General features: G+C 41.7%; 3 protein-coding genes and 1 non-coding gene across 7 annotated transcripts; 2 read left to right on the top strand and 2 right to left on the bottom strand.

The window, feature by feature from the left end:
- The first annotated feature begins 4,991 nt into the window (after positions 1-4,991).
- Positions 4,992-9,163, top strand: LOC110513558 (transmembrane protein 79). Of its 3 annotated transcripts, none has more exons than XM_021593341.3 (5): positions 4,992-5,147; positions 5,703-6,557; positions 6,821-7,015; positions 7,136-7,352; positions 7,549-9,163. In XM_021593341.3, exons 2-5 carry the CDS (start codon positions 5,870-5,872, stop codon positions 7,748-7,750), a joined length of 1,302 nt encoding a protein of 433 aa, XP_021449016.3. In that variant the 5' UTR covers positions 4,992-5,147; positions 5,703-5,869; the 3' UTR covers positions 7,751-9,163. The 3 variants fall into 3 exon arrangements, with proteins under 3 accessions (XP_021449016.3, XP_021449029.3, XP_021449022.3); XM_021593354.3 differs by having other exon boundaries at positions 5,000-5,091; XM_021593347.3 differs by having other exon boundaries at positions 5,003-5,294.
- A 904-nt stretch (positions 9,164-10,067) lies between these two features.
- Positions 10,068-21,365, top strand: LOC118946878 (uncharacterized). Its single transcript, XM_036971926.2, has 4 exons — positions 10,068-10,600; positions 11,660-11,824; positions 18,931-19,089; positions 19,304-21,365. The coding sequence occupies exons 1-4, from the start codon at positions 10,504-10,506 to the stop codon at positions 19,351-19,353; spliced, it is 471 nt and encodes a 156-aa protein (XP_036827821.2). The 5' UTR covers positions 10,068-10,503; the 3' UTR covers positions 19,354-21,365.
- LOC110513517 (T-complex protein 1 subunit gamma) lies at positions 19,561-27,348 on the bottom strand. Of its 2 annotated transcripts, XM_090228731.1 has the most exons (15): positions 26,916-27,346; positions 26,083-26,141; positions 24,967-25,028; positions 24,810-24,860; positions 24,652-24,714; positions 24,444-24,540; positions 24,079-24,196; positions 23,767-23,953; positions 23,492-23,641; positions 23,277-23,409; positions 23,081-23,162; positions 22,798-22,978; positions 22,369-22,614; positions 22,150-22,281; positions 19,561-21,831 (listed from the first exon to the last, which is right to left on the bottom strand). In XM_090228731.1, exons 3-15 carry the CDS (start codon positions 25,018-25,020, stop codon positions 21,739-21,741), a joined length of 1,587 nt encoding a protein of 528 aa, XP_090084857.1. In that variant the 5' UTR covers positions 25,021-25,028; positions 26,083-26,141; positions 26,916-27,346; the 3' UTR covers positions 19,561-21,738. The 2 variants fall into 2 exon arrangements, with proteins under 2 accessions (XP_090084857.1, XP_021448985.1); XM_021593310.3 differs by lacking the exon at positions 26,083-26,141 and having other exon boundaries at positions 26,916-27,348.
- On the bottom strand, positions 21,932-22,067 carry LOC118964374 (small nucleolar RNA SNORA15). Its single transcript, XR_005051423.2, has one exon. It is a non-coding gene; the product is annotated as a small nucleolar RNA SNORA15 (small nucleolar RNA).
- Positions 27,349-27,380: the final 32 nt, after the last annotated feature.

Below are 27,380 nucleotides of genomic sequence, written 5' to 3'. Positions count from 1 at the left end.
ATTAATGTGACATACTTGGTCATATTTATGGAAAGTACATTTTAATTGCATTAGCCCATCTTTATCGGACATTTTCTTAAAATGACATGTTCCCTGTGCGCTAATTCATTTTACTCCGCCTTCAAAGGACATACATTCCCATTATTCCACACACAGGTTTATTTTTAATTTTTTTTACACACAGGTTCTTAGGTCTTATAGTCAATACTATTACAGAGGCTTTTTTTTATATCCTGTGTCTTTTTGATTGTGTCATTTTATGGGTATATATATCCAAAATATGCCTCATGTGAAGTGTTTTTGAAATGACAATATTTTGATAAACTGATCTGTAAAAGTCTGACCATTGAGTGTCTTATCGCAATAAAACAAAAAAACTCTGCCTTGAAGCAATGTGTTTAAAATTAGATTCCCGTAATATGCAAATTAGTGCATATTTAAGGACGGTTTGACTCATTTGCATATTTAACATTTTAAATAAATAAAACTTGTAATACAATATCTTGTATTTATGTATAATTTCAACTGGTAAAGTTTCAGTCTGATGAGAGAAAATAAGAAAAAAAATCCATTAGCCTGTGGTGCCTGGCCTTAAGAGGCATTAGAAGAAGACCAAAAGGATCCATCAAACACATTTGGTGTGTCATCATAGTGGTGTCTCTGACTTGTGGTCAGATGATCACATATACACCATATGACTGATAGAGGCTCTGTGTTGAAGCCACCATGCCTCCATCTTGGCCCCCCACCATTAGGAAAATGTTTTGGAAACTTTAGAAATGCATTTATTAATGTCTACATTAGTTTTTGCCTCATTTATTCTATTACACACACCTTAATGCATTAATGAAGGCCACTTTAATAACATTTACATATCTGGCATTACTCATCTCATATGTATATACTGTATTCTATCTATCTACATCTCAGCCTATGACGCTCATCCATATATTTATATATTCTTATTCCATTCATTGACTTAGATTTGTGTGTATTAGGTAGTTGTTGTGGGACTGTTAGATTACTTGTTAGATATTACTGCACTGTCGGAACTAGAAGCACAAGCATTTGGCTACACTTGCAATAACATTTGCTAACCATGTGTATGTGATCAATACAATTTCATTTGATTTGATTTCAATTATATTATGTGAGCTAAACATATATATTTGAATATATCTCCTTTTCACCTCATTTCACACCTGATTTATTTAACAAAAGACAAATCTTATGGCCCGTCATAAGGAGTCGCTAGAGCGCGATGGGACAAGGACATCCCGGCCGGCCAAACCCTCCCCTAACCTGGACGACACTGGGCCAATTGTGCGACAATGCCCGGGATCAAACCCGGGTCTGTAGTGATGCCTCAGGAAATGCGATGCAGTGCCTTAGACCGCTGCACCACGAATGAATTTGTTTGCCCTATATTGTGTGTACTGTACTGTATTTATACTTGGGATGTTGCTTTTCAACAGTAAAAGTAATTTAAAAAACCTGGAGGACATCTTTAAAGTATAATTTTTAGAGATGTCTAATGTTACTATCTGGCCCTCATGCCATCATGGCCACCTAATCAACCCCAGCTCCCAATTGGCTCATTAATCCCCCCTCAATTACCTTAAACTATTCCCCAGGTCATTGCTGTAAAATGTTCTCAGTCAACTTACCTGGTAAAATAACGGTAAAATAAAATAAAAAATGGAATAATGTCCACATGATAACAAAAAATAAAAAATGTCATTGAAATACTGTAGAATTCCATTCATTCCTATGGAGGACTGCTCCTACTGGGGAGTGCCAATATGGCCGACCGGTGGCTTCAAGGCCTCTCAATGGCCAATACATCAGCAATCCAGGGTTTATATACAGGATTTGTTCACACTCTTAGGTGGAACAAACTTAAACTTGTGCATTTTTTCAGTGCATCATTTCTGAATTGAAAAGTAAACCAAGGAGTAATTGTCACGTCCTGACCGTAGTTCCTTTTTTATGTCTCTATTTTAGTTTGGTCAGGGCGTGAGTTGGGGTGGGCATTCTGTGTTGTTCTATGTTTTGTATTTCTATGTTTGGCCTGGTATGGTTCCCAATCAGAGGCAGCTGTTTTTCGTTGTCTCTGATTGAGAACCATACTTAGGCAGTTTTCCCACTATGATTTGTGGGTAGCTGATTTCTGTTTAGTGTTTGTGTTGCACCTTACAGAACTGTTCATTTGTCGGTTTTGTCCAGTATTCATCTTTATTCAAATTATTATGAAGACGTACCACGCTACACTTTGGTCCTCTTCTCCTTCTCCCAATGACAATTGTTACAGTAATCTAGTTTTTCAAAAGTATCTGTAATCTGATTATTGTTATGTCTCGTGGGTTTCATAACCACGTGTTTATAACAACTCAATAATGATGAGACGAAAACAGGAATTCAGTTCAACCATTTATATGAACGTGTTCATCTCAACACACATTACCCATGATGCTCTGCCTATACAACTACAGTGCAAATAGTACAACCCTAATAAAAAACAATTACAATATTTTTGCGATTAATGTCACTGATAACAGTTACTGTTTTTTTTGTAATCAGTTACTCCTCAACCCTGCCTACATGTAGACTAGGCCTAAAATATCCCTGGGCTGTTCTCTAGGACCTCCTCTCTGTCTATAATCAATTCTCTCAGAAATCGTTTCATTGCACCAAATAAGGCGAAGGAGGAGAGATGAAATATACAAGCCAACCCTCCCCTAGGAAACCCTAGGAAAATAAACAAAAGTTGTTATGGAAGTATCGTCCCTGGATGGAAATGCTTGACAAACATAAGAGGATGTGCACTGTGGAAGAGTAGACTATATGCTTCCCGAGTTGCGAGAATTACATTTCATCAGTGACACTGTGCCCAAATGGAATTGTGTGAGTCTTTCAGGTATTACTATTCAGAAGAATAGTCCGTATGGTTTCTACTCCACAACACACATGAACATTAGTATTCCCAGTATATATCCAAATGACCTTGATTTTGGAACAGGCCCCTCTGTGCACTATTATTATGTGTAGCCTATACATTTGATCCAAAGCGCATGGCATTTAATTAATTAATCTCACCTTTCATAACACTCATACCAGTCAAAAGTCCAGACACATGTCAGACAATGATTTAAATATGCACTAGATGACTGACAGGGTGGTGCTGTTTTGAAGCCACCGCACCTCCATCTTGGCACTCTCCCACCGGTGTACATTTTTTGGGGGAGCTATAGAAATCCATTTATTAAAGTCTACATTTATTTTGCCATGTTTATTATATTCCATATAAATCAAATCACATTTTATTGGTCACATACACATATTTATCAGATGTTATTGCGGATGTAGCGAAATATACATCAATGCATACTTTTAAATGATATTATGTGATATGTAATATATAAAAACATTTTCCTTAAAGTATAATTTTTAGAAAGTTCTAACGTTACAGCCCCCACTACACAAAATATTTAAATACATGGAATTCTTTCCTTGAAAAATGAAATTAAAATACTGTAGAAATCCATTCATTCCCATGAAGGGCTGCTTCTGGGGAGTGCCAATATAGGCGACAACATTTGCAATCCAGGGTTTATGTACATCATTAATGTCGTCGGTTTGTGTAAAGTTCAGGTAACGCTCTTGCGACCTCTACAGGTTTCATTAGGTCATAACACCATGGTGCACGAATTATTATGCCATTTATGTGTAATACCTCTAGTATATCATCAATGATGGGTATGGAAAGTGTTTGGCTGGGGTATTTGATTGATCTGAAGAGAAAGTAGTTGGAAGCTATCCACAATAAAATCGTATTACCATGCTTAAACCTAGGCTGTGTTCAATAGTAATTGATCAAACAGAGTAGTCTAGAAGTTACAGAAAAAAATGTATTCCCGAAAATATAAATTATATGCGGGAATATTGCCTAATAGGCCTATTTAAAGGTGTAGTTCACACAAATTACAAAATGACACATTGGTTTCCTTACCCTGTAAGCAGTCTATGGACAATGTATGACAGCAATCCGTGCTTTGGTTTCAAGTGGAGACTGCAGAGGAGAGGACAAACCATGTGTTTGATGTATTTGATACCATTCCACCTATTCCGCTCCAGCCATTACCACAAGCCCATCTTCCCCAGTTAAGGTGCCACCAACCTCCGGTGTTTGGTTTTATTTCCCTGGTTTCCAAATGCTAATGTTTCAGTATTGTGGCACAAATCTCATTAAAATCATGGAGAACTAAGCTAGCCGTTTCACATCCTTTACATGTGCATCATGTACAAATCATACAAAGTATAAAAATTGTATCGTGAAGTTTATCAAAGTCACTTATAGATTATTTCAACATGATGCGCAAAAAAATGCTAATAGTCCCATGGCTTGAATGGGATTTGTGCCACAAATGCATTTAGAAACAATGTCAGGTAAACTAACTATCCAAAGCATGGATTGCTGTCATACCTTGTCCATAGACTACTTATGGAAAATAATGAGTAATTTTGTAATTTGGGTGAACTATCCCTTTAAATGCTAGGCAACTAAATAGATAGGCCTCTTGAAGCCTATACCAACATTTAGATTTCTCGGTTCTCTGTACTTCATTCTGTCAGTGACAGGGCTGTGTTTCGACCAATATTGCTTTTGGAATTAGATCCCAAAAAGGGTAACCAACATAAGGTGAATAGTACACACCAATACGTAAAATAGTACACATCAATCCAATAACAAACACGTAACATGAAACAACACTTTTACTGTAGGCTATAGACACAATTTCTCACTAATTATTTTCATCCCAAGAAAGTCACATATAAGACTGCTTGAAATACACACGTTGCTGTTTTTTTGTACATTCAATTATTACATTAAATTATTAAATGGTATGTTTCTCAAATACATTAAAGGGAAAGTGCGATAGGAACTAAATATTATCCTACTGACAGTTCCTATCGTACTTTCCCTTTAATGTTTTTTTTTAGCAACATACCCTTTAATAACTTACCTGGACACACCTGAATTTCCACCCACTGAAAGTTGTTACACAATAACAATAGAAGTAGGAAAACGATGTAAGAGACATTCCATAAAATTCCCAAATTCATTGTTTGATAATCGTTGAGGTTAGGTGAGTATTACACTTTTATGTATTTTCCGTTGTGTTTTCTAGCTTTGTTTAACTAGCAGTCTTCTTGCGTGGCGGAAAGCACACCATTTTTATCTAGTGCGCTGGTATGAGAAACTTCCGTGTTTTGATATGGAGTGCGCTTTGAAGGTCTGTACAACATTTGTCTGGACAGTTAACACATTCAGGCAACTTTATAACTCTATTTGTATATCAAATATTTTTTATTTAGTGGTTTTCTATTGCAAGAGTATTTTCTTCGGTAGTCATGCGTAAATAGGGCTTTTATTTTCTTCGACTACTCAGCACAGGCCATAATGAGATGCATTGGGCGGAGCTTTGTTGGCAAGGGGCAGGGAGGGATTCTACTTGTCTTATCGTTCTTGGCTTACCTTACCTGTCGTGGAAAAATTTCAACTTTAGAGACTATTGTTTGATTAATGATACTAGAATGCTGTCTGGAGTTACATCTTTTCGGGTTTGGGGCATCCGCTATTGCGTGGGAGGACATGTATGACCTACAGAATGTGCACTCTGTAAATGTACTTTTCTTTGTAGGTGAAGAGCTGTTTACCATCAAACCAATAGAGCTGGGACACAAAGAAAGAAACAGACAATGTGATGTGACTTCAGTCAAAGTAAAAACACTCAATCAAGCATAAGACTCACTGACAGATTCACCAAGACAAACGGACTGGAGACATTGAACACCTAAAAATAAAACAATGTCTGAGATCCTGCCGTTAAACCTGGAGCTGCTAGAAGACAGCCCCTCCAAAACCAGCGGGGTGACTGCTGAACCCCAACCCCCAACATGGCGGGAAGAGGAGAAGGTGATTAAAGAATTGGGGGAAGATTTGGAAAAGAGGGGGGAAGGAGTGGTGGAGGAAGATGAAATGGTTAGTTCGGCTAAATTGGAGCCTACCACTCTGCAATGGCCAGGTGACAGGGATGTAGAGAAAACTACAAAGAACAGAAGTGCATTGACTGCAAAAGAAGATAAGGGAAGGGGAAAGGGGGATGACCCTGAGGGAGAACGGAAGAGTGTGTACTCCATGTGCACCTCTCTTCAAGAAGGAGAAAGGCAGATGGAGAGTGAGAGAGGGCTGGGTTTGAGAACAGAGGAAGAATGGATGGGGAGAGAGGTGCAGGACCCAGGGCTGTGTAAGATAGGGAAGAAGGTGCAGGTAGAGATAGAGGTGGAAGATGATATGAACTATTTGCCTGAGAAGGCAGCGCAGGTCTTCAACCCATCCGTCACCATCCTACACTCCTCTAGTGCTCCAACGTCTCCCAGCGGAAGGGAGGTATTCTGGGATGTGGACGCAGAGAAGAGCTGCCTCCTCATTCCCCAGGGAACCCCACCTGATGGCTACTACCACGACTGGCCAGTGGAGGGGGGGTCCTCAAAATGTAAAGAAATGCACTAACATGTCATCTTTCTGTCTTTTGGCCTCCAACCTCTTTCTCTCATTGTCTGTCTTTCTCTTTGCTAGTTTCTCCCCTGTTCATTCAGCCACTGTGGTTCTGCTCAAATAGTTTTGCGAGTGCAAATTCATCCTTCCCCTTCTCCCTTATTTGAGGTAATCAGATCTATAAGTGGTAATGTTTACATGAGTATTTCTGTCCTCTGAAGTAAAAAGAAAGCTAAGTCTCTCCTTTCCTCTCCCCTCCAGGTGGTTGTGACTGTGCCAACAGGGATGCTCTCAAAGTGGGGGTGTCTGTGTTCACCGCAGCTCTGATTTTCCCCCTCCTAGTGTGGGGGGGCTATGTCTTCCTGCCTTTTGATGCCCCACTGCTGGACAGTGCCCCCCTAAGGCTGGTCTACACACTGCGCTGCTCTGTCTTCGCTGTGGTGCCCATCATACTGGGTGAGTGGCTCATTGGTCATTCAGCAGATGTTCTTTACCAGAATTACTCCGGTGTGAACAGCAAGGTGGGTTGAACAACAACACTAACATCACAAGCTAACACTTGTGTTGTCCTCCCAGGCTGGTTGGTGCTGGGTGTCTCCAGGATGCGGTTGGGGGATGTGAAGCCGCTGCGTGAATTGGAGGCCAGGGAAGTGGGTGTGCACCGGCGCTATGTGGATGACTCCGTCACCCTCTTTCTGCTCTACTTCCTGCAGCTGGCTGTAATGGCGCCCTACCTGAGCCAGGACCTGCTCAAACTAGTGCCCCTGCTCACCATCATCTTCGCCTTCGGCAGGTAAAGAAACAGCAATGCAGAAAAAAAATATTTTATTATCACATACACCAGAGAGATGCAGTGACATCTATTGTCCAATTTCAGTGCCCAGTCAGTCATATCCCTATATGGCATGTGATCTCAATATAAGGCAGTCTGGGCAGACTATAGAAATGACTGCATCTGTCTAATGTACATCTCTCCTCTGTGCCAATAGGCTGATGTACTGGGTGGCAGCTGCACTGGGCAGCAGTGTTCGGGGCTTTGGCTTCGGCCTGTCCTTCCTGCCCACTGTGGCCATGCTGGGTGCCAATCTCTACTTCATCTTCACCATGGATGCTGGGGGCACCATCTTTGCCCAGGATGTGATGCACCAACAAGACCAACCCTCAGCCTCCCGCCAGAGGTTCTGGGGATAGGAGGATGGAGGAAAGGCTGAAGAAATGCAAGGATGGGGAAGAGGGACAGGATCTGTTTTACCAACTGGTAGAATTTAACTTTCAAAGGGTTACTATGTAAACTGTAGTGGATTGTGCTAGTGTGATTTTTAAACCACACTGATGATGTGTAGAATAGACTGAGCAGTGGTAGTTAGTGATAGAGCTTATGAAAACAGTTTTTGGTGAAAGTTTCTATGTTATAATTCATTTTCTTGCATGGCATTATACCGTCACTTTGGTGAAACGGTAGAATGCATTCTGTAAAAGATCTGCTAATCGACAGAATGACTGTTAAGTACCATGGAATAATGTTGAAATCACAATTGTCGGTTCAATGCAGAGTTAATGAAAATAGTTTGTAGTTCCACACAGAATTGTGCCACTTGGGGAAGTGTCTACAATAACCAAACCATTGCCTTCCTCAGAAATATCTAGCTAGGCCTGCTGCAGACAAATAGTTTGCTGAACTGTACTGTTTGGTTTGACAATTATCTGTACTTGAGGCATCCTGTAATCTATTGTTTTGCATTTGGTTGTGAATCTGGTATTGCAGGCTAATAACATTAATTGCATTGACATTTGGTACCTAAAATCAGGTTTATAGAGAGAAACTAAGACTTCCTCTAGACCTTCTAGTCAATCAATTCCCTTTTGAAAATGTTCAATACAACCAAACACAAAATCATGTTCTGTGATAAGGTCATCGACTACTGAGTGGACATTTTGTCTCATAATTTCATTACTGTATTGCCTTTTAAAAGGACGTCCACACATGAGCAATGCCATGTCATTCATTATAAGAGCTAACAAATCATTTAAAGATAATTGATTTAGTACAAAGATTTTGATATTGAGAACCATTTCATTATTGGAGAAGGTGGATTGCATGGCTTTTTGTGCCCCCAAAAATGGCAACCTTGTTATAGAAATCAAACCCGTCCAACAAAAACAAACCTACCTGCACAGGTGGCCCAACCTCCATGCCTTCATCTCTGAAAACAAATCCTTTCACAATACAGCACAGCTCTGTAAGAGTGATTGTGAATGGAGTTGTTATTGTATTTTAAAATAGACCTATTTTAAAATGTAATGTATGAAATCCGATTTTTAGTGTAGGCATAGACTATGAAATGTATAACTACGCTGATTTCTTTCTACGTTTCCAAGTCAACTTTAGCTAATAACAAGCGGAAACAAATTGTAGAGTCTATTTCATGTCTATCATTGTCTTTTCTTATGATTTTCTTTTAACTTTTGATATATTTTTAAAAATAATTTATATGTAACAAGTTATGTTTTTATTGGGTTTTCATTTGCTTCATTAGTGAAGCTGACACATTTTTATTGGTATGAAAGCCTTTTAGTGGCTAATAAAAATTAGCAAGCATTTAAGGAAGGTCTTTGTGCATTACAGTTGTTCTGAATGGGCACCTGTTTTTGGACTGTGTTATTGCTGTGTTCGTGACCAAGTGGGAAGGTGGTATTTATCACATACAACTCGGGGAAATCCACTTGAACACCCATCCAACTCGTAATTACTAGTGGAAAACCATAGAGATAGTTAGAGGACACAACATGGTATCGGTCCAATTATGGCATCTGTGAGAGCATGGGCTGCGCCCTCGAGGCCATCTCCATTTTGAAGTAGTACATTTTCTTCTACTCCTACGAGCTGGTTAACAAACTGAAGGGTGAATTCATGCAACCTGGAGTGTGTTGTTTGAACAGGTATAAAGCCAAAGTTGGCAATTTACTGTCCACCTGCAGTTATGAAATGTTTGCTCACAAGTGTAACTCATTGGCTGATCCCTCCTGATGACCTGGATGGAAATATATAATCTTTCCTTAACCAGTAGGAAGTCCCACCCAGTTGACTACTTCAAAATGGTGAAAATCCTAATGGCGCTGCCCATGCTAAAACTTTCTTTTGGTCACAAGAGGCCTCCATCTCTGTGGGAAACTCGTCTATCACCCCTGATCACAGACATCACCCACATTCTGACCTTGATAACAGCATTTTCGGCAGTTAAATGTAACATAACATTATAAAAAAGTTATCTATTGATGTGTTTTTTGAAAACTATAATTTGTTTGCATGCATGATAGCTGTACGTTTAGTTTATGGTTGACGCAGCTTGTTGGCCATTAGCCATCCGGCGTTTGTCAACGAGTTCAAAGCATGTGAATGCATCCAACTGGTATTTACAACGCCACAACTGGTAATTACCACCTTCCCACTTGGTTATGAATGGAGCAAATTGCTATGTTCAAAACAACTGGGAACTCTGTAAAATACGAGGTTAAATCATGTGATCAGGGATCTTCACTTCAGAAAGTCAGAGCTCTAAAGAGGCCCGAGTTGGATGACCGATAAAAAAAGTTTTCCTTGTTGGAGCTCGTTTTTTTCCGAGTTCCGAGTTGTTTTGAACGGTCGGAAGTCGGAGATTTTCGACTTCCCAGTTGTTTTGAAGACGTCATAACATCGAGCATGTGAGATAGGACTACACTTTTCGACTGAACTAACGGCTCCCATTTTTTGTCGGATGTCAAATATTGTTCACATCCACCCAAACTTCTCGTTTATTTATTGGTCTGGCCACAGGGAAGTCTGGGTTCTGAATTACAAGAAAGCAACCCCTTGCACGTCAGTTTCAAAGTAGGCCTATCTTATCTGTACCCCAGGGGTATTTACCACTAAAGTTATCGAAGTGAAGGGTCAAGACGAGTAAAATATGGCAGCTGCGCCAGCTAGAAGAAAACACGGAGCGTGTCTGCTTCGAATCAAAGAAAATTGTCCATTGCGGAAATTTAGGAAAAACAGGTGTTACGGTAAGAACGTGATTGTTTTCAAGAATTGATGGATACAAATATATAGCCTATACAAATGCATACAATTAACCTATAGACGAATTATACCACCCAGGAAGTTAGGTTGAAGTGGACACTTCATAGATCCCTGTCTGCCTTGCACTGTGAATTTGACAGTAAAATGTCTATTGAATTTGTTTGGTGGGCTCTATAGGCCTAAATGCTATAGCCTGATAATACATTGGGGGTAGGCCTATTATAAATAATATAACATTTTAAAGTTTTATTTACTGTAAAAGCTATACTATAAAATGTGTATATCAAGGGAGCAATTTTTTGCTAGGGAACGATTTTTCCACAGGCAAACACGTTTATAATAGTGCTGAAGGAATAACATTATAGAAGATAAACATTACATCATTTGTTTACCAGTATACATTTTATGTCAATATAAACATAAACAATGGAGTAGTATGTCCTATTATGATAAGACTACTGTACTTAAGACTACTGTATCAAATTATGAATAATAAGTAATATTCTTCCAAATTAAGGGGTAGGCTATATTGCCTTAGTTGAAATGACTGGAAATCTGGCTGTGGCTTTAAAATAAGTAGTCAGTGTTGTTAACTGCCAATGCTGATGCTCCTCCATTATTTGCGATGGTTTTGAGGAAGTTGGGGGCCAATGTAGCAAGGCAACATTTAGTCCCAACGTATCATGCGGTTGCTTAAGACTTGTCCATCAGGATTGGCATACCTGTTCGAAAGTAACAGCACTAGTCTACGCCTACACCTCAACACCTCCTGTCAAGTACTTTAGGTGCACTTGCTGTCAAGAGCTGGGTGCCCAGGTTGTGTGCATGTCAGCAGTGTAAAAAAGGCTTACTGCCTGCTTCCTGCTCTCCTTCAGCTGGACTGATCTGACAATAATTTGAAGTACAATTGTTTAAGCTAACTTCTGAAAATTGCTTTCACCAGTCCAGTTATTTCACATCAGTGCAGATGAAGGAAATTAGATAAGGAGAGGAAATCACTTCAGAGTATTGATACTTGTCTTTTAAAATGTTCCTTTTGGCAGATGTTACAGCCACATCTTCGGCTGGTGGTGGGGTGTGTTGGGGAGACTTCAGTAAGCACCCCATTTCTGCCTCCAAAACCGGACCTATCAACACCATCTATGTAGAGCCCCTCCCTCCCTCCTATCAGTCTATTTACCGTCCCCACCAATCACAGGACCCCATTGGTAAGACCATTAAAACACTTGTATGGCCATCTTTCCAAATGTCTTGTTGAATGGTCTCCAAAGGCTAATATTTAACTGACCTCCTTTATCAGGAGCCTTGATATGGTAGTTACTGGTTATTATTAGAAGTTACCTCTCTCAATCTCTCTGATAATCCTATTATAAATGGGAGCAATATTTTGGGAACATTGCTCTCACCTCTGCAGCTTGTCAGATCAGTGATTGTTTTGTTGAAGTAAGGAAGAATGTATGCTATTGGGAAGTGCTTCACAGAGCCATACACTGAGTATACAAAACATTAAGAACAACTGCTCTTTTCATGACTCATTTATAAACCATGCGAATGTACAAAATAGACCCCACAAATCACAAATCAAATTTGATTTGTCACGTGCACCAAATACAACAGGTGGAGGGAGACCTTACATGCTTACTTACAAGCCCTTAACCAACAATGCAGTTTTGAGAAAAAAATGTGTTAAGTATTTACTAAAATAAACTGAAGTATTTAAAAAAAAAAAAGGCCTATGTTACCTCATGAGTATGAAACCATCACAGAGAAGGTGAGGAATTTATTATGCAATGATTCTGGAAATGAAACATGCGTGTGCCAGTTTTCACACAAAAGTTGGCATTTATAAAAACTGAACTAGACATGAAAATGTGCTCACCTTCCCTCAAACCTTAGACCATGCGTAAGCACAGTTTCTAGTGGTTGAAGTACTGCATTGCAAGCAGGCAAGTAGATTAGTATTTTCTGCAAATGGAGGATATGAACAGGTTAAACAGGTTAATAACAAGATACAATCATTTGCCATTAGTGAGAAGAGAAATCTATTTAGTTTGTTTTTGCATTTGAAAATAATTAGAAATAGCCATTTATTTCCAAAGCTATTATTTATTTAATTTCCATGATCATTGCATAATATATTCCTCACCTTTTCTGTGATGTTTACATACTCATGAGGAAGCATAGGCCTACAACAAGGATACCATTCATCTCATCTCTGGTTTAATTGGACCCACTTCATAGTAGTAAATAGATAAGCTATTTCAAGTATTTTGCTCTATGCCATCTGATCTGAAGCGCAGTTTATTAACGGTGGAACAGGTTGTAGGTTACTTCTGAATACTGTACTTTCACATTTCTCGAGGAGACAATATTGCAGTTATACGCAATCCATATTTTCATAACCATTGCAGAATAAATGTGTCACCTTTTCTGGCCATGATGGGTTCATATTCCCGAAGTAGCCAGAGCCTACAACAAACTACCACGCGCATTTCTCATTTAATTGACCCTTCGCTAAGCCCCGCCCCAGAAAATTTGGGCAAACATATTTAATCTCTCCCTATCCCAGTGCGCTTTCCCCACATGCTTCAAGATGGCCACCATTGCTCCTGTAACCAAGAAAGCAAAGGTAACTGAACTAAATGACTATTGTGCCCTGGTGGGACATCTGTCATCAGGAAGTGCTTTGAGAGACTAGTCAAGGATCATATCGCCTTGCTTACCGCCCCAATAGATCCTCAGACGATACAATCGCTATCGCCATCGCACTGCACAACGCCTTATCCCATCTGGACAAGAGGAATACCTATACAAGAATGCTGTTCATTGACTATAGCTCAGCATTCAACACCATAGTACCCTCCAAGCTCATCATTAAGCTCAAGGCCCTGGGTCTGAACCCCGCCCTGTGCAACTGGGTCATGGACTTCCTGACTGGCCGCCCCCGTGTTGATCCTCAACACAGGGTCCCCACAAGGGTGCGTGCTCAGCCTCCTCCTGTACTCACTGTTCACCCATGACTGCGTGGCCACGCATGCCTCCAACTCAATCATCAAGTTCATAAAGTTTGCAGACGACACAACAGTAGTAGGCTTGATTACCAGCAATGGCGAGACAGCCTACAGGGAGGTGGTGAGGGCTCTGGGAGTGTGGTGCCAGGAAAATAACCTCTCACTTAACGTCAACAAAACAAAGGAGCTGATCGTGGACTTCAGGAAACGGCAGAGGGAGCACCCCCCTATCCACATCGATGGGACAGCAATGGAGAAGGTGGAAAGCTTCAAGTTTCTCGGCGTACACACCACCGACAAACTGAAATGGTCCACCCACACAGACAGTGTGGTGAAGAAGGCGCAACAGGCTGAAGAAATTTGGCTTGGCATCAAAAACCATCACAAACTTCTACAGATGCACAATCGAGAGCATCCTGTCGGGCTGTATCACCGCCTGGTACGGCAATTGCACCGCCCGCAACCGCAGACCTCTCCAGAGGGTGGTGCGGTCTGCCCAACGCATCACCGGGGGCAAACTACCTGCCCTCCAGGGTACCTACAGCACCCAATGTCACAATAAGGCCAAAAAGATAATCAAGGACAACAACCACCCAAGTCACTGCCTGTTCACCCCGCTATCATCCAGAAGGCGAGGTCAGTACAGGTGCATCAAAGCTGGGGCCGAGAGATTGAAAAACACTATCTCAAGGCCATCAGACTGTTAAATAGCCATCACTAGCACATCAGAGGCTGCTGCCTATATACATAGACTTGAAATCACTGACCACTTTAATAATGGATCACAAGTCACTTTAATGTTTACATATTTTGCATTACTCATCTCATATGTATATACTGTATTCTATTCTATTCTACTGTTCATCCATATATTTATATATTCTTAATTCCATTCCTTTACTTAGATTTGTGTGTATTGTTGTGAAATTGTTAGATATTACTTGTTAGATATTGCTGCACTGTTGGAGCAAGAAACACAAGCATTTCGCTATACCCGCAATAACAACATGTGTATGTGACCAATACTTTAAAAATATATATATTTTATGTATTTTTTAGTCGAGCCGTAGCAAATACGTGTATATACAGTGGGGAGAACAAGTATTTGAAACACTGCCAATTTTGTAGGTTTTCCTACTTACAAAGCATGTAGAGGTCTGTAATTTTTATCATAGGTAGACTTCAACTGTGAGAGACGGAATCTAAAACAAAAATCCAGAAAATCACATTGTATGATTTTTAAGTAATTCATTTGCATTTTATTGCATGACATAAGTATTTGATCACCTACCAACCAGTAAGAATTCCGGCTCACACAGACCTGTTAGTTTTTCTTTAAGAAGCCCTCCTGTTCTCCACTCATTACCTGTATTAACTGCACCTGTTTGAACTCGTTACCTGTATAAAAGACACCTGTCCACACACTCAATCAAACAGACTCCAACTTCTCCACAATGGCCAAGACCAGAGAGCTGTGTAAGGACATCAGGGATAAAATTGTAAACCTGCACAAGGCTGGGATGGGCTACAGGACAATAGGCAAGCAGCTTGGTGAGAAAGCAACAACTGTTGGCGCAATTATTAGAAAATGGAAGAAGTTCAAGATGACGGTCAATCACCCTCGGTCTGGGGCTCCATGCAAGATCTCACTTCGTAGGGCATTAATGATCATGAAGGAGGTGAGGGATCAGCCCAGAACTACACAGCAGGACCTGGTCAATGACCTGAAGAGAGCTGGGACCACAGTCTCAAAGAAAACCATTAGTAACACACTATGCCGTCATGGATTAAAATCTGCAGCGCACGCAAGGTCCCCCTGCTCAAGCCAGAGCATGTCCAGGCCCGTCTGAAGTTTGCCAGTGACCATCTGGATGATCCAGAGGAGGAATGGGAGAAGGTCATGTGGTCTTATGAGACAATAATAGAGCTTTTTGGTCTAAACTCCACTCGCCGTGTTTGGAGGAAGAAGAAGGATGAGTACAACCCCAAGAACACCATCCCAACCGTGAAGCATGGAGGTGGAAACATCATTCTTTGGGGATGCTTTTCTGCAAGGGGACAGGACGACTGCACCATATTGAGGGGAGGATGGATGGGGCCATGTATCGCAAGATCTTGGCCAACAACCTCCTTCCCTCAGTAAGAGCATTGAAGATGGGTTGTGGCTGGGTCTTCCAGCATGACAACGACCCAAAACACACAGCCAGGGCAACTAAGGAGTGGCTCCGTAAGAAGCATCTCAAGGTCCTGGAGTGGCCTAGCCAGTCTCCAGACCTGAACCCAATAGAACATCTTTGGAGGGAGCTGAAAGTCTGTATTGCCCAGCGACAGCCCCGAAACCTGAAGGATCTGGAGAAGGTCTGTATGGAGGAGTGGGACAAAATTCCTACTGCAGTGTGTGCAAACCTGGTCAAGAACTACAGGAAACGTATTATCTCTGTAATTGCAAACAAAGGTTTCTGTACCAAATATTAAGTTCTGCTTTTCTGATGTATCAAATACTTATGTCATGCAATAAAATGCTAATGAATTACTTAAAAATCGTACAATGTGATTTTCTGGATTTTTGTTTTAGATTCCGTCTCTCACAGTTGAAGTGTACCTACGATAAAAAATTACAGACCTCTACATGCTTTGTAAGTAGGAAAACCTGCAAAATCAGCAGTGTATCAAATACTTGTTCTCCCCACTGTATATGTATTATTTGTATGGCACACGAGACTCCTGTCATCTCAGTGAACCAATCCATTGTGGAGGCCGAGACTCAAAGGCTCTGCATGGTCAATCCGGCTTCTGAAGTGGCCTTACAGCATTTACTGTGATGCAGCCTCTGCAGACATCAGGGCTTTCATACTTCATGCGCTTAGCGGAGCAGAGCTGTTGTCAAGGAAGTGAGTTAGTGTTTATACAGGACGTTCCGCTCCCAACTATCTTAAACCAATCATGTCACTACGCATTGTTACAAAATTTGAGAGGTGCACAGCGAAGTGAGGCCATACGTAGCCAATGTGATTTATAGGATATTTATTTTTATCAGGATATTTTCTAATTGCAGGCTGCAATGTTTTTATTTGTTGGCTTTATGTAGGCTATTTTTACATAGTTGGCAATGGCAATAGAAGTTAACTTTTAGATTTGTATAATTTTCATTTAGATTTGGATAGAATTTTGATTAACCACATGGCAATGATTTTGAGATATGAATATAAATGAAACTGTTTCACGAAAATGTGCATATGAAAACCATAACTGGCACGCAGATCGGTATTAGCATTCCATGTGAGAAAGGTTGCCGACTCCTCGTGCAGAGCCTGTTTTGTTACATTGTTTGTTAGCTAACTCAGTCTTATTGACCACCGAACGTTGCGAAGACTGATAGCTAGCCAGTTAATATATATATATATATATATATATATTTGTTTTTATGTATGTTAGCTAGCTATGTTACCCATGTTATGAATACAACTCATCTGCTGTCGACATTAGGAGTCGATTTGAGAGCACTAGTTAGCTCCAAAAGTGGTTAGTAGCCTAACTTTGGCTGACAGTGCATTTAGCAATTGAAGCAATTGTAATGGCAGTCCACTACAACAGACCAGAGAGTTTCTTGATTAGCAAGGTAGTCGGTGTTTAATTTCATTGTGTATTAAAAACACAGTTTGATATCATTGTGAGGGGATTTTGCCAGTAGAGGGGAATTGGGCTTCCCGGGAAAATTTTGTCCAGGGTTGCAACAGTAACTAAGAGGGGCGGGGTTGAGCAAAGGGCCAATTGGACCTATTAGATACACTTTTATTTAAAGTATTTTGCTCAATGGATCAGGAAGGAAGCATGGTTTATAACATACAGGTGAACAGACTGTTGATATTTTTTTATTGAAGTGTGTATGGCTACCACTGTAAGCAGACAATGTTTCAGAATTTGGGCAGTGCAGCATAAGCATAGGTTCGAGAAAAAGTCAATGCAAAAAATTCACAATTTGCAATTGTTGTCTTTCATAAACTTTTTGTCTGTCGGATAGACTAGGCTTACAGCAAATGTCACTGCAAAAGTTTAACATTCTGCCGTCATCTACAAAGACATTTGATCAAGTTCGCTATTGCTATTTCCTTTAGAAGACTTCCTCGGGTTAATTCTAATACTTCCAAAGTATACAGAATATAAGGGCTCTATTGTCACCATAAAAGGTGAATGGGCATTTTTCAGGCAAAATTTTTTGTATATTGTTTTTGATGTACTTTTTACCCCCTTTTCTCCCCAATTGGTAGTTACAGTCTTGTCCAATTGCTGCTACTCCCTTACGGACTTGGGAGAGGCGAAGGTCGAGAGCCATGCTCACTTAACACGGAAGCCAGCCACACCAATATGTCGGAGGAAACACCGTCCAGCTGGCAAATTCAGCTTGCAGTCCCCCGAAGTCAGCTTGCAGGCGCCCGAAGTCAGCTCGCAGGCTCCCGGCCCACTACAAGGAGTCGCTAGAACGCGGTGCGACAAGGAAATGCCGACCGGCCAAACCCTACACTAACCCTGATGACGCTGGGCCAATTGTGCACCGCCTCATGGGTCTCCCAGTCACGGCCTGCTGTGACACAGCCTGGGGTCGAACCCGGGTCTGTAGTGACACCTCAAGCATTGCGATGCAGTTCTTTAGACCACTGCACCACTCGGGAGGCCTTTCAGACAGACTTGTAATGCTTGTTCACGTGCACATTTTCAGGACGGGTCTGATTTATAACAGAAACATGCACCAAGTTTATAAATCCCTATTTTTGTACGTGCTCAGTCTTTTCAGAAATGCCGCACACAGATATTTAGTGTGAAATTTACACAACGGTTATAAATGAGACCCATGTGAAAGCCATGATCCCTTAAATCCACTTCAATTAGTGTAGATGAAGGGGAGGTAAAAAAAAAAACATTTTTATGCCTTGAGACATGGATTGACTGTGTGCCATTCAGAGGGTGAATGGGCAAGACAACAGATTTAAGTGCCTTTGAATGGGGTATGGTAGTATGTGACAGGCGCACCGGTTTGTGTCAAGAATTGCAACACTGCTGGGATTTTCACGCTCAACAGTTTCCCATGTGTATCAAGAATAGTCCAGTACCCAAAGGACATCCAGCCAACTTGATACAACTTTTGGAAGCATTGGAGCGAGCATGGGCCAGCATCCCTGCGGAACGCTTTTGACACCTTATGGAGTCCAAGGAAGGTGTTTCTCATGTTTAGTATGCTCAGTTTACACTTTGTACTTCTCACATCACTGATCACGTCCCTTTTTCTGGCCCTCCACTGAGAGCAGCCGTGGATATGGAGGTGGTCCGACCCCAAGCTCCTATTACGGGGGTAATGAGTCTCCCCCCATCCTCTGTACTGGCTCCAGGGCCTCTGGTTCCCAACCTCCAGCCTGCCTACCAGCACAGACGCCTCCCCTCCGCAGCATCCAGTGAGGCCAGCATGGGTGAGTCAACACACTTAACAGCAGGTGCCGCCTGTTCATTTTTTCCCCCCTTTCCCGGTGTCAGACACAGGTGCGTAGGTTTTAAAAAGTCATATCTTGCTCAAAAAACTAAATCAAAGGATAAATACTCACACACTGTTGAAGAGTTTTGAAAAATTTAACAGATGCTAATACCTTCATTGCTTTGTAACTAACGTGCTGATTTCCTCTCCAGAGCTGGACAGCGGTGTCGACCCAGAGACTGGAGAGAGAGCCCAGAGATGACAACACTACTCTTCCGCTGTTTCTATCTGGCCTGATCCTGGAGATCTGGGTCAGATATATTCAGTGTTTCAGATACAATGAGTGTCTAGAACAGGTCAAGTGGTTTGGAACCTGGCTGTACAGACTATCCCAATGTTGTGAAATACTTTTCTCATCCCCTTTACATTGGTAGGTGAACAAGCTTTAAAAAGTATCCATCAGGGAATATGAGGGGACGTTGTTTTTATTAGGGTGTATTCAGGCTTCTGGTACACTGCCATATGCTTCTATACAGGGCTGGGAAAGGCACAACTTGAAATGGCATTTAATTGCTCCCTTTTCTCATATTCTGAGCCATTGGCCAGATGAGTCAACAAAGAAGGCTCCCTTCATATAGCTTTGAATGGTCTTCTCAGGTCAGCGTATAGAGACGAAGCCCAGGAATCCATGCACTTGCACGGTCTGTTGACACGTACAGTACCAGTCAAAAGTTTGGACACACCTACTAATACAAGGGTATTAGTATTTTCTACATTGTAGAATGATAGTGAAGACAACTATGACATAACACATCGAATCATGTTGTACCAAAAGTGTTAACAAATCAAAATATCGTCACCCTTCGCCTTGACAGCTTTGCACACTGGAATGCTTTTCCAACAGTCTTGAAGGAGTTCCCACATATGCTGAGCACTTGCTGGCTGCTTTTCCTTCACTCTGCAGTCCAACTCATCCCAAACCATCTCAATTGGGTTGAGGTCAGGTGATTTTGGAGGCCAGGTCATCTGATGCAGCACCCCATCACTCTCCTTCTTGGTCAAATGGCCATCACACAGCTGGAGGTGTGTTGGGTCATTGTCCTGTTGAAAAACACGATAGTCCCAAACCAGATGGAATGGCGTATCACTGCAGTATGTGGTGATAACCAGCATGGCTAAGTGGGCCATGAATTTGAAACAATCACTGAGTGTCACCAGAAAAGCACCCCCACACCACTTCTTCCAAGCTTCACGGTGGGAACCACATGCAGAGAGATCTGTTCACCTACTCTGCGTCACAAAGACACGGCGGTTGGAACCAAAAATCTCAAATTTGGACTCATCTGACCAAAGAACATATTTCCACCTTTCTAATGTACATTGCTCATGTTTCTTGGCCTAAGCCAGTCTAATTGTCCTTTAGTGGTTTCTTTGCAGCAATTCGACCATAAAGGCCCGATTCACAGTTGATGTTCAGATGTGTACTTGAACTCTGAAGAATTTATTTGGGCTGCAATTTCTGAGGCTGGTAACTAATGAACATTTCCTCTGCAGAGGTAACTCTGGGTCTTCCTTTCCTGTGACAGTCCTAATGAGAGCTAGTTTCATCATAGGGCTTGGTTTTTGCAACTGCACTTAAAATGTACCATATTGACTGACCTTCATGTATTAAAGTAATGGACTGTCATTTCTCTTTGCTTATTTGAGCGGTTCTTGCCATAATATGGATTTATGACCACCCCTACCTAATCACAACTGATTGGCTCAAACACATTGAAACAAATTCCATAAAATGTTAAAAATAAAACACTTAAAGCAAACCTGTTTATTGAAATTCATTCTAGGGGACTACCTCATGAGGCTGGTTGAGAGAATGCCAAGAGTGTGCAAAGCTGTCAAGGCAAAGGGTAACGATATTTTGATGTACTACATGAGTCAATGTGTTATGTCATAGTTGTCTTCACTATTATTCTACAATGAAATAAAGAAAAACCCTGGAATGAGTAGGTGTCCAAACCTTTAACTTGACAAAAATACAGTAAACAAAAAAAATAAGTAAACCATGACCTATTGCATGGTTTTATGACTTCCTTAAAGGCATATTCAACAGTCAGGGATGGGAGTTAACACCCAGATAAAAATAGAACCTTTTGACATAACCAGAAGTAATATTTTATCTGTACTCTTCACTCAGTTCTTGTTTTTCAATATGATGTGGTGAATTGCAATGTTTCTTCCCCCATGCATTTAACTTTAATAAAGCTGAAGACAATATTTTTTTATGGCGGTTGCTCATTGAGAAACGCAACCTTAAAGGCTCAAAAAAGTAGAACCTGTTTTCACTTTGACAGGGTCCTACAGTGCTATAAACAATACTCATGGTAGATACTTATTTAATCTGCCATGACAAGAGACAATGAACTGAGTGAGTCAAACAGCATTCGGTTAGAATTTTATAGCAAATCAAAAACACATGGCTACAGTGTACGCTTGACTATCGAGACACATACTTGGTTGACAATCCAGGCCAAACAATGTTTTTTGGAAAATAGCATCCCAAAAGAGAACAGTAGGCTGTCCTGTGTACACTACCACAGTCTGTTTGCCCAATGGTCAACCAACCCATTCCTTTCCTCCTCCCCCATCTTCACTCAGCTCCCTGTCCTCCTCCAGCCTGGTCATCACCTTTCTTCTTGATTCCAGACACAATGTCATCAATGCGGAGTAGCAAGATGGCCGTCTGAAAGGCAAGAAGAGACCAAAATTACATTAGTGGGGTTCATTGAAACCTTTCACTGTTTATTCAAATCATAAAATAAAACTAGACTAAATGTGAGTTTCATTGCATTCACTTTGATGTGAAGGAGATAAGGCACTGGGAAGCACTCATCCTTCAGAGTAGTAGAAGTGAAAATGTTCTTGCATGGTGTCTGACTGCATTCACAACAGACAAGGTAACACAGAATTCATCCATGCCTTTAAAAAAAATATTGTAAGCATTTGTGGCAGATATATTCGACATGATCACTTTCAACAGCAGCCCATTGGCCCCTCTTACCTCCACAGCAGTCTTGTAAGTCTGGGCCTTCACAGCCAGTGGCTCACAGATGCCTAGCTCCATCATGTCTGCCAAGGTGCCAGTCTCTCCGTTCACACCCCATGATGCACAGGCCTCCAGGGTGTGCTTGGCCTACAGAGGGTAAGATTAATAAAACGATTCTGCTGTGCCCAACAAAATGACAAAGGTGCACATTTTAGAGTAAACACACGCACGTACCCTGAGAGAGGTGAGCACGCGAATGGTGGAGGCTCCACAGTTTTGGATGAGTGTACGGGGGATAACCTCCAGGGCCTGGGCCACGGCACGGTAGGGCCACTGCTCCACCCCGGTCAGGGTCTTGGAACGCTCCATCAGCCTCTTGGACACAGCCATCTCCACCGCCCCGCCTCCAGGGAGTAGAGATGGGTCCAGTAGCACATTACGACACACCTGCATGGCATCCTGCAAGTTACGCTCCACCTCCTGAGGGACAGAGAGAAACACATAACACTTTGTTTGGATCCACAATGAAGCATTGAGAGTGATAGCACACCATGAGGATAATTCATTCTGTCTGGTTACGGTCTGCCTGACTATGAGCTGCTTCTGCCGTAACGGAGACATCTTGCTATAGTCTTTGTGCATGAGGGGTAACTTGTAACGTACAGCCAGTATCTCTTTGCTGGCTCCTCTCAGCAGGATGGTGCAGGCTTTGGGGTCTTTGCACTCTGTGACGAAGGTGAAGTACTCATCTCCAATCTTCTTGATCTCAAACAGGCCGGCGCCGGTTCCCACGTCCTCCTCACGCAGCTCGTCTGTACGGCTGGCAATGCGAGCCCCACATGCCCTGAGAAGGAGGATAATGATATCAGCGTTAATGGTCCGTTAACAGACTATTTAAAACGATTAGTCATCACATCTTCAGAATACAGTGTGGAATTGATCTTACCTTGAAATGCGGTTGTTGTCAGTCTTTCTGACACGGCGGATGGCTGTGATGTTGGCCTTCATCAGATAGTGTTGTGCCAGGTCTGGGGAGATGAGTGGAGAGATGAGTTTCTCTGGTCAGTGCAGGGGGAGCTTTGGAGGATTAAGAGCAGTTTGTAGAGAATTTTACATAGTGTGTGTGTGCGCGCGTGTAGTACCTGAGATGCCCTTCTCAGTGAAGATGAGGTCTGGCTTGAGGCGGATGATGTCTTCACAGATCGTCTGGATATACTCTTCCTCCATCTGAAGGATCCTGGAAAAGTCTTCCTCACGTGTGATCTCAATGTCAGTCTGCATAGGAACACAACATTTATTGGCTAGTACCTGCTACTGTTATGCTTATACTGCATGTCTGTACAAACGTTTTCAATACCTGGCTCTCGCCCTTCTTGTACTCCAGGGAGCAGTCCAGCAGGATGATGCGGGGGTTCTTGATCATTCTGCGCATGCGGGGGTGAGTGACGTCCTTGTTGACCATCACGCCTTTTAGCACACATGAGTCCTCAATGAAGCCACCAGGCACCTATAACCATAGCAAAACCACGAGGAATCAACCAACCTGGTGTCACTATTCCAATGACCACACCTTTGTCACTGATGTCAATCTTGCAAGACATTTAACGTATACACGCAAACGTTAAAGCTCACCTTCTCCACTTTGGCGTACAGCTTAATGTTGATTTCCTTGCGTCCGTGCTCCTCCAACTCCACAGTGCGCACGGCGTCCAGGGCAATATTACACGCCATGGTAGACCAACGACTCAAGGCCTTGGTGCAGATGGCAGAGTTGATGATCTTCAGCATCTGTGCCCTGTCATTCACATCCACCGGGGTGCTGGGAGGGAACAAAGACAGTCGGTCAATAGAACTGAGTGTAAAAGTTTGCGAGGGAGAATTGTGTGTGTAAGTGAATGCAATTGAGTGTTCATCAGTAAGTGTGTAAGTGTATGCAATCTATACCTGATGTCTTTGAGCATGTCGAGCATGTCGTCCAGGGCGTGTCTGTAGGCACTAATGATGACTGTGGGGTGCATCTGCTGCTCCAAAAACTGCTCTGCTACAGACAGCATCTCTCCAGCTAGAGACAGAAAAAGAATGTTAACCAAGAGCTGTTTTAAAATGTGCACACAGTACGATGCTTAGAGGACGATTGATGATGCATAAGAATCAACATGGGCCCTCTGAGATGGAGTGCCACAACATCCAATCCTAAATAGCCTGAAGCTCAAAAGGGTACATTCACTATGTTGAAGAGGTTGACTGGATCTCAGTCATTTCCATGTCAATCGAGTGAAATGAAATACTTCCACTACCAGGCCACTTACCGAGAATGATGACTGACGTGGTGCCGTCTCCCACCTCCTCATCCTGGGTGCGGCTGATCTCAATCATGGACTTGGCTGCCGGGTGCTGCACTTGGATCTGTGTTTGTTTACAGGAAAAGTAACTTGAACAGACCTGAATTTGTTCACATTCACCATCTTCCAAAGCAGTGCAAGGGTGCTGATGGGAAATGTAGTGCAGTAACCTCACCTCTCGGAGGATGGCATTGCCATCGTTGGTCATGACAATGCCGCCCATGGGGTCTAGCAGCATCTGTTAATAGATGGGGAACAGTTAAGACAGTTCTATTTTGGCGTCACTTCGGGATTGAAGTATCTAAGGGCCAGGAATTGTGTCTTGGTACAAACCTTCATCATGGCTCTTGGTCCCAGGCATGTTCTGATGACATCTGCTATTGCCTGTAAAATTAGACTTTGTAAGACTGCAGGAATTTCTCATGTTTCAGCAAACATCAGAAAGAAAATTATGGGGGAAGGGTAAGTCGGAGAGGTGTGTCATCTTTACCTTTGCAGCACTGATGTTCCCTTTCTGAACCTTGCGTCCAGACTCCCTTTTCATATTCTGGCCTGAAGAGAGAAGATAATTGAGGTGGCGACAGAGAGAGGGTCTCTTAACTTGGCCTAAGCTCAAAATTACTGACCATGATGCTGCGGTTTGTACAGTGCATTTGGCAACTTCACTGACAAATTGTAGGCCGATAAGTGTATAGTTAGAAGTAGAGGTCGACCAATTAATCGGAATGGCCGATTTCAAGTTTGCATAACAATCGGATATCGGTAATTTTGGACGCCGATGTTGCTGATTTTATATATTTTTTTTTACACCTTTATTTAACTTGTCAGTTAAGAACACATTCTTATTTTCAATGACGGCCTAGGAACGGTGGGTTATATTAACCAGGTGAAATTGTGTCACTTCTCTTGTGTTCTTGCACGCAGTCAGGGTATATGCAACAGTTTGGACAGCCTGGCTCATTGCGAACTTTACGTAATTATGACATAACATTGAAGGTTGTGCAATGTAACAGGAATATTTAGACTGATGGATGCCACCCATTAGATAAAATACGGAACGGTTCTGTATTTCACTGAAAGAATAAACGTCTTGTTTTCGAGATGATAGTTTCCAGATTCGACCATATTAATGACCTAAGGCTCGCATTTCTGTGTGTTATATAATTAAGTCTATGATTTGATTAGAGCAGTCTGACTGAGCGATGGTAGGCACCAGAAGGCTCATAAGCATTCATTCAAACAGCACTTTCATGCGTTTTGCCAGCAGCTCTGCGGTTTATGACTTCAAGCCTATCAACTCCCGAGATTAGGCTAGTGTAACGATGTGATGTGAAATGGCTAGCTAGTTAGCGGGGTGCGCGCTAATAGCATTTCAAACTTCACTCGCTCTGAGACTTGTAGTTGTTCCCCTTGCTCTGCATGGGTAACGCTGCTTCGAGGGTGGCTGTTGTCGAGCCCAAGTAGGAGCGAGGAGAGGTACGGAAGCTATGCTGTTACACCGGCAATACTAAAGTGCCTACAAGAACATCCAATAGTCAAAGGTATAGGAAATACAAATGGTCTAGAGAGAAATAGTCCTATAATAACTACAACCAGAACGTCTTACCTGGGAATATTGAAGACTCATGTTAAAAGGAACCACCAGCTTTCATATGTTCTCATGTTCTGAGCAAGGAATTCAAACGTTAGCTTTCTTACATGGCACATATTGCACTTTTACTTTCTTCTCCAACCCTTTGTTTTTGCATTATTTAAACGAAATTGAACATGTCTCATTATTTGAGGCTAAATAGATTTGTTTTTATTGGTGTATTATATTAAGTTAAAATAAGTGTTCAGTATTGTTATTACACACACACATATATATATACATATATATATACACATACATACATACATACATATATACATACATACATATATATATATATATATATATAAATCGGTATCGGCTTTTTTTGTCCTCCAATAATCGGTATTTAATTTCTGAACTTACATTTGCAAGATTGTCTGCAACATCGTTAGCTACCGTTTTGCCACAGACCCGAACCAGATACTGAGCCCATCCCCCCAAAACGAGGAGACAACAGAGAAATAGCTCACCTTTGATCTAGCTAGTAAGGCAGATAGCAAATTAGCATCCATTAAAAATTACCCGAAGGGTTTGTTAACTACGTTAGATGCTGTGCATACCATTACCAAATAGAACACTAGCAGAACAGCAGCCCTGTTTTTTCCCCAAATTGGATAAAAGTGTGTTGATTGTTCCGTTAACTACGCAGCATGACTGTCACAACTCGAGACATCACTGGCTAGCTAGGCCCGAACCCCGGGCATCACATCGCATGAATGAAAAAGCTCACAAATGTAGTAAAATACACTTAAAACACTTATGTATTTAATTAATTGATAAATGTTATAACTTTGCTTATCACTCACTCAACACGACGATTGGTCTTCCCATCATTTTGGCAGCGTGCGTTGATCAACCGCCTACCAAGTTCTCAAAAGCAGCAAAGGAAAGGCTTATTTGTTTGTGGCTGGGCGGGTTGGGCAAGAAATGACCAATTAAGGACGAGGAAATGTTGATGAATAGCCGTACAACCCAATCTGCGTGACTACGAAAGAGGAAGTCGCCAGTGGGCGCTATCTTCAAGTTAATATTGTTTTCATCGTATGATTACCCTATCAAATCAAATCCTATGCCGCAGTACATATATGGACATTATATAGAAACCCAATAAATGACCAGCTCTGTGGTATCAATTATGTGCATGAAGGCTTAAAGCTACCTGTATCTTCAAAAGTGTAGCTACATTTACGAGGCTTACCATTTAGTGCTCTTCGTCACTGTTACACGCGCATGTTTTGCATTTTGGGATATGTAGTCCAGAAAGAAACAAG

This window comes from Oncorhynchus mykiss, chromosome 3, assembly GCF_057628025.1.
Source record: "Oncorhynchus mykiss isolate SJ-2025 chromosome 3, ASM5762802v1, whole genome shotgun sequence".
In the NCBI taxonomy this organism is placed as follows: domain Eukaryota; kingdom Metazoa; phylum Chordata; class Actinopteri; order Salmoniformes; family Salmonidae; genus Oncorhynchus; species Oncorhynchus mykiss.
This window is presented reverse-complemented; position numbering and strand designations above follow the sequence as displayed.

What these genes read in the sequence shown, in the direction of transcription:
- LOC110513558 (XM_021593341.3), top strand. Translation starts at nt 5,870, where the DNA reads ATGTCTGAGATCCTGCCGTTAAACCTGGAGCTGCTAGAAGACAGCCCC. An exon ending in GGAGGGGGGGTCCTCAAAAT is followed by an intron (nt 6,558 to 6,820) that starts GTAAAGAAATGC and finishes TCTCCCCTCCAG; the next exon opens with GTGGTTGTGACTGTGCCAAC. An exon ending in TGTGGTGCCCATCATACTGG is followed by an intron (nt 7,016 to 7,135) that starts GTGAGTGGCTCA and finishes TTGTCCTCCCAG; the next exon opens with GCTGGTTGGTGCTGGGTGTC.
- LOC118946878 (XM_036971926.2), top strand. Translation starts at nt 10,504, where the DNA reads ATGGCAGCTGCGCCAGCTAGAAGAAAACACGGAGCGTGTCTGCTTCGA. An exon ending in TAGGAAAAACAGGTGTTACG is followed by an intron (nt 10,601 to 11,659) that starts GTAAGAACGTGA and finishes TCCTTTTGGCAG; the next exon opens with ATGTTACAGCCACATCTTCG. An exon ending in ATCCAGTGAGGCCAGCATGG is followed by an intron (nt 19,090 to 19,303) that starts GTGAGTCAACAC and finishes TTTCCTCTCCAG; the next exon opens with AGCTGGACAGCGGTGTCGAC.
- LOC110513517 (XM_021593310.3), bottom strand. Translation starts at nt 26,943, where the DNA reads ATGATGGGAAGACCAATCGTCGTGTTGA. An exon ending in GACCAAGAGCCATGATGAAG is followed by an intron (nt 24,715 to 24,809) that starts GTTTGTACCAAG and finishes ATCTATTAACAG; the next exon opens with ATGCTGCTAGACCCCATGGG. An exon ending in GCAATGCCATCCTCCGAGAG is followed by an intron (nt 24,541 to 24,651) that starts GTGAGGTTACTG and finishes AAACAAACACAG; the next exon opens with ATCCAAGTGCAGCACCCGGC.